This window comes from Guillardia theta (genome assembly GCF_000315625.1).
Source record: "Guillardia theta CCMP2712 unplaced genomic scaffold GUITHscaffold_225, whole genome shotgun sequence".
Classification (NCBI taxonomy): domain Eukaryota; class Cryptophyceae; order Pyrenomonadales; family Geminigeraceae; genus Guillardia; species Guillardia theta.
The window spans coordinates 42,589-46,571 of NW_005434451.1; the positions used below are offsets into that span (position 1 = coordinate 42,589).

Here is a 3,983-nt window from a genome sequence, read left to right on the forward strand (position 1 = left end):
TGAGTTACAGATGGACACATTCCTCAAAGGATCTGTGACGTCACAGGAGGAATTGGATGAACTTTTGCTTCCGATTCAGAATGCAATGAATCGATATCGGACAGGATTGGGCATGTGTTTGTTCCCGCTGATACGAGAGTTTCCACTCGATCAACTCGGTAATTTTGGTGGTGAGTTTCATACTGTATGGGAAAAGAACAAGAGTGTGAATGTGGATGGCGAGTTGACGGAGGAATGGAAAAGGCAGGTCGTTTTGCTTTTCCTGAATGCCAAATTTTGTTGGAGGAAGAGCGGGCAGATTCGAGATTATGTGGAGCAGTTGCAAAATTTGTCCAAGACGGTGTCGGATCAGTATGGTAGTCCTGTTGATGAAGGTGATTCCGGCAATCCAGTGAGTGCTTCTGGCAAGAAGAAAAAGAAGGGGGTAAGCCGAAGGGATTCTGATGGCAAGGAGATGGATGCCGCGATGATTAACGCGTTATATGAAGACGTTGAATATTTTCTCCTGGAGCTTGGCCAATACTTTCGATCCTATCTGAAGCCATTATTTCCTGTTCCATGGGCTATGTCAGGAGGATTCAAGTCCAAGTTGGCTCCGATCAAAGCTCTGGCGTATATGATATGGGAAGTCAGAAAGCGCAGTGGGAATCTCAAGGGCCACTCCGTGACGCTGGCAAAGTCGAAATTGCCTGACATATCTACCTTCCACAGCGTTATGGTCCAGATGAAGATCCTGCTTAACAAGTTGGAAGATGTAGCGGGAGAGGAATCAGTGAAAGCCTTGGAAATGATTTTGGTGGAGGAGCTGATCAAGCAATGTTATGTTTCAGATTGTATTGATATTCGAGATGTCGCGCGCTTGAATAAGCGGTCCAAGTTGTCAACCGAATTGACTTGGGAGGAGGAGTGACTCTTGGGCTGTGAATTTGCATGATGAACAGGTATTTTTTACTGCTGGGGGTGAGAAAACACAGTCGGGTACTGCGTCAGTTAATGTGGCAGCCTCGGAGGTGCAAGCTACGGTTAGTCAACCGAATGCAGACAAGGCGTCTGAAAGTGGAGGACAGGGTGGTAAGGAAAAGGGAGACTCGAGAGGCAGCAATGAGTCGCCGCCTGTGGATAATGCATCTGGCAGTCAGGAGGATGGAAGCACGTTGGACGCGAGGGAGAGTACGCGAGGCCGAGGTGAGCATCCGGGTCAGGGAATGCGGCGCAGGGGCGCCTACCATGTTGATGGGTCTCGTGGCGGCTACGGTCGTGGAGGCTCCGCTGGTGCTGGATCGAATGATTTTCGAAATCACCAAGAAAGAGCCGGTGGTTTTCAAGGGAATAATTTTCGGGGAAGAGGCTCAGGATTTCGAGGTCATCATCAGCAGCGGGGGAAGCCGTATGATCGTCCGGCTGGTAGAGGGATGCGCGGACGAGTAGAGGGAGCATTGGACGACGCATAACTACATCCACGCAGAGGCGAGTCTGATGGTTTCTCAGAGTGATCGTTCGGGAGGATATCATGAGCGGCGAAACAATGTGCATGAATTTTCTCCTCAGGCTCTCGGCGAGGCTGTACTGCGCTTGGCCAGGGAAATCCAGGGGGGAAGGAGGTCAGGTGCAGACGGTGAGCAGCCGGTTGGACCATGGCAGGAGACGTTTGAGCCTAACCATCGGGGACGTGGCCGTAGTCCGGTGTCGGACAATCCTTTTGAGAGGACGGTACAGCAAAATGTTTCAGAAAGCAATGCTCAGGCAGGTCGCCGTCAGGCGGAATGGCGATCCTTCTTTGCGTTTCAGTTTGGCATTGATTCAACGATGTCGATGACTGATATTCAAGGAATGGCAATGCAGAGTATGGTGGGAGACGGTGACGGAAGGGTTGTCAATTTTTTGCTTGATTCGGGTGCAAATGTTACCATGGTTGGGGACGAATCCCTCCTCTCAGACGTACAATCGGGAGACGATTTCTTTGTCATGACGGCAGGAGGAAAGATTAATTGTACCAAGTATGGCAAGCTAAATTTGCAAATTGTCGGTGCAGATGGTGAGTCGGACAATATAGTATTGGAGAATGTTCGAGTTTGTCCTGTCCTTCCTGTACCACTTGTGAGTCTGGATGATTTTCTGGGATCCAAGTATTACATTGTTGGACGGGGGTCGAAGAACACGGTCAAATCCTATGTGGCTTCGGAGGATGGCAAGATCAGGATTCCTCTGATTCAGCGGGACAAGTTGTATCTGTTGACAACCAGAGGTCCGATGCATGATTCTGTGGCAGGTGATGTGCCAATCTTTTGTGTTTCAGCGGAGGCTGGAACAGTCTGTTTGACTAAAGCACATGTCACTCCTGGACCTTCTTTCGATGGGAAGTCAACACAGAGTCTATCTGATGCGGTTCTGTGGCACATGAAAACGGGGCACCCTGATTGTCGAGTACAGAAGTTGCTTGCGGATACGGTCAAATACATCACATTCAATAGGCGGTTGATTCATTCTCCGTGTCACGTGTGTAGGATTTCGAAATTTGTGTCACGCCCTGTTCACAAACAAACCTCATTTCGACAGGAACGTGTTGGAGATGTAAATGCTCTGTGGTATGTAGACTTGAAAGATATGATTGCAGTCTCTGAACCATCGGGTTATCGTTACTTTCTTATAGTTGTCGACGCTTTTTCCGGATACCTGATTGTGCGTCCCATGAAGTCCAAGAGTCAAACGAGTGATATTCTGATGGAGTTACTTCGACAGGAGGAGAAAAGTGTCAAGAGAAACGGAGTTCAACGCATCATATCTGATAACGGCAGTGAGTTTTCTTCTTCAGAGTTGGAGGCATTCGTTCGTGAGACGGGTTTGAAGTGGGATCGGATTCCTGATTACAGTCAAGTTTACTAAGCCAATTCGATGGCTGAGAGAGGAATTCGAGCAGTCAGTACTATCCACAGAACTTTGCTCAAACAGAGTGCTTTGCCTATCGAGAAATGGGAATTTTCTGTTATGCAGGCTACGTACCTGTACAATGCACTCCCGAGTTTCAGGAATTTCGGCAATCTTTCTCCGTATACAATCTATAATGGAGATGTTTTCGACTTCAAATCTCTCAAGACCTTTGGGTGTATGACATTCTTCAAGAATAATGTACGCAGTTCGAAGATTGAAGATCCAGCTAAACAGGGCATTATGCTCGGAAATGCAAACGCTTTTCCTGGGCATACCATTGGCTACTTGGTATGGTGTGTTGACGACAACAAAATCCATCACACGAATAATCTGACCTGTGATGAATTCTTCTTTCCATTTCGACGTGCGGGACGGATGAATTGGCAAGAGGATCCTGAAGTGGTGGTAAAGCACGATATTGACATGGAGGATGATTCGCCTGTCAAGGGTGTTGAAGATGAACGGTCAGAGGCAGTGAATGCTGGGACTAGTGGTCGTCGAAAGAGAACACGGTTGGAGGATCATTCACTGGAGTCGGATGATGAGGGAGTAAGGGCTGCTGAGATGGTGTGCCAGGACAGCGATGAAGATTATGTGCCTACAGTGATGGTTGACGGTGGCCGAGAGGATGCGGATCATACGGATACAGAGGCAGCGTCGTCGACCAAAACATGTCGTACCAGACGAGACTTTCGTAAGCAGAGACGGGATGCCGAAAACCGCTTCATCAACAGGCGGGCTGAAGTTGTAATGGATGATGGGAAGGTTCGAACGGGGACGATTACTCAAGTTGTCTTCAAAGATGATACATTCTTGGTGCGTGTTACGTTTGACGACAAGTACTGGATATTAATCCATCCGGACAGTGAGAACGTACGGATTTTGTTGTTGCCTGGGGATGAGCTACAATCAGGAGTTTTGCCGAAGAATGTCTTCGAGTTGACAGGGTGTAACGATTATTACTTTCGAGCGTTTCCTCAAAAGGGGGATAACATCCTTTCGCAGCTGGTGGAAAAGACAGTTCGAGGAAATCCCGATGTCTTTCTTATGCACAG

At 48.2% G+C, this 3,983-nt stretch overlaps 1 protein-coding gene across 1 annotated transcript; it reads left to right on the forward strand.

The window, feature by feature from the left end:
• Positions 1-10: 10 nt before the first annotated feature.
• On the forward strand, positions 11-374 carry GUITHDRAFT_156317 (hypothetical protein; the record flags this gene model as incomplete). Its single annotated transcript, XM_005819410.1, has 1 exon — positions 11-374. A coding segment is annotated over one exon (364 nt), but the record flags the coding sequence as incomplete, so codon positions are not given.
• Between the last annotated feature and the right edge of the window lie 3,609 nt (positions 375-3,983).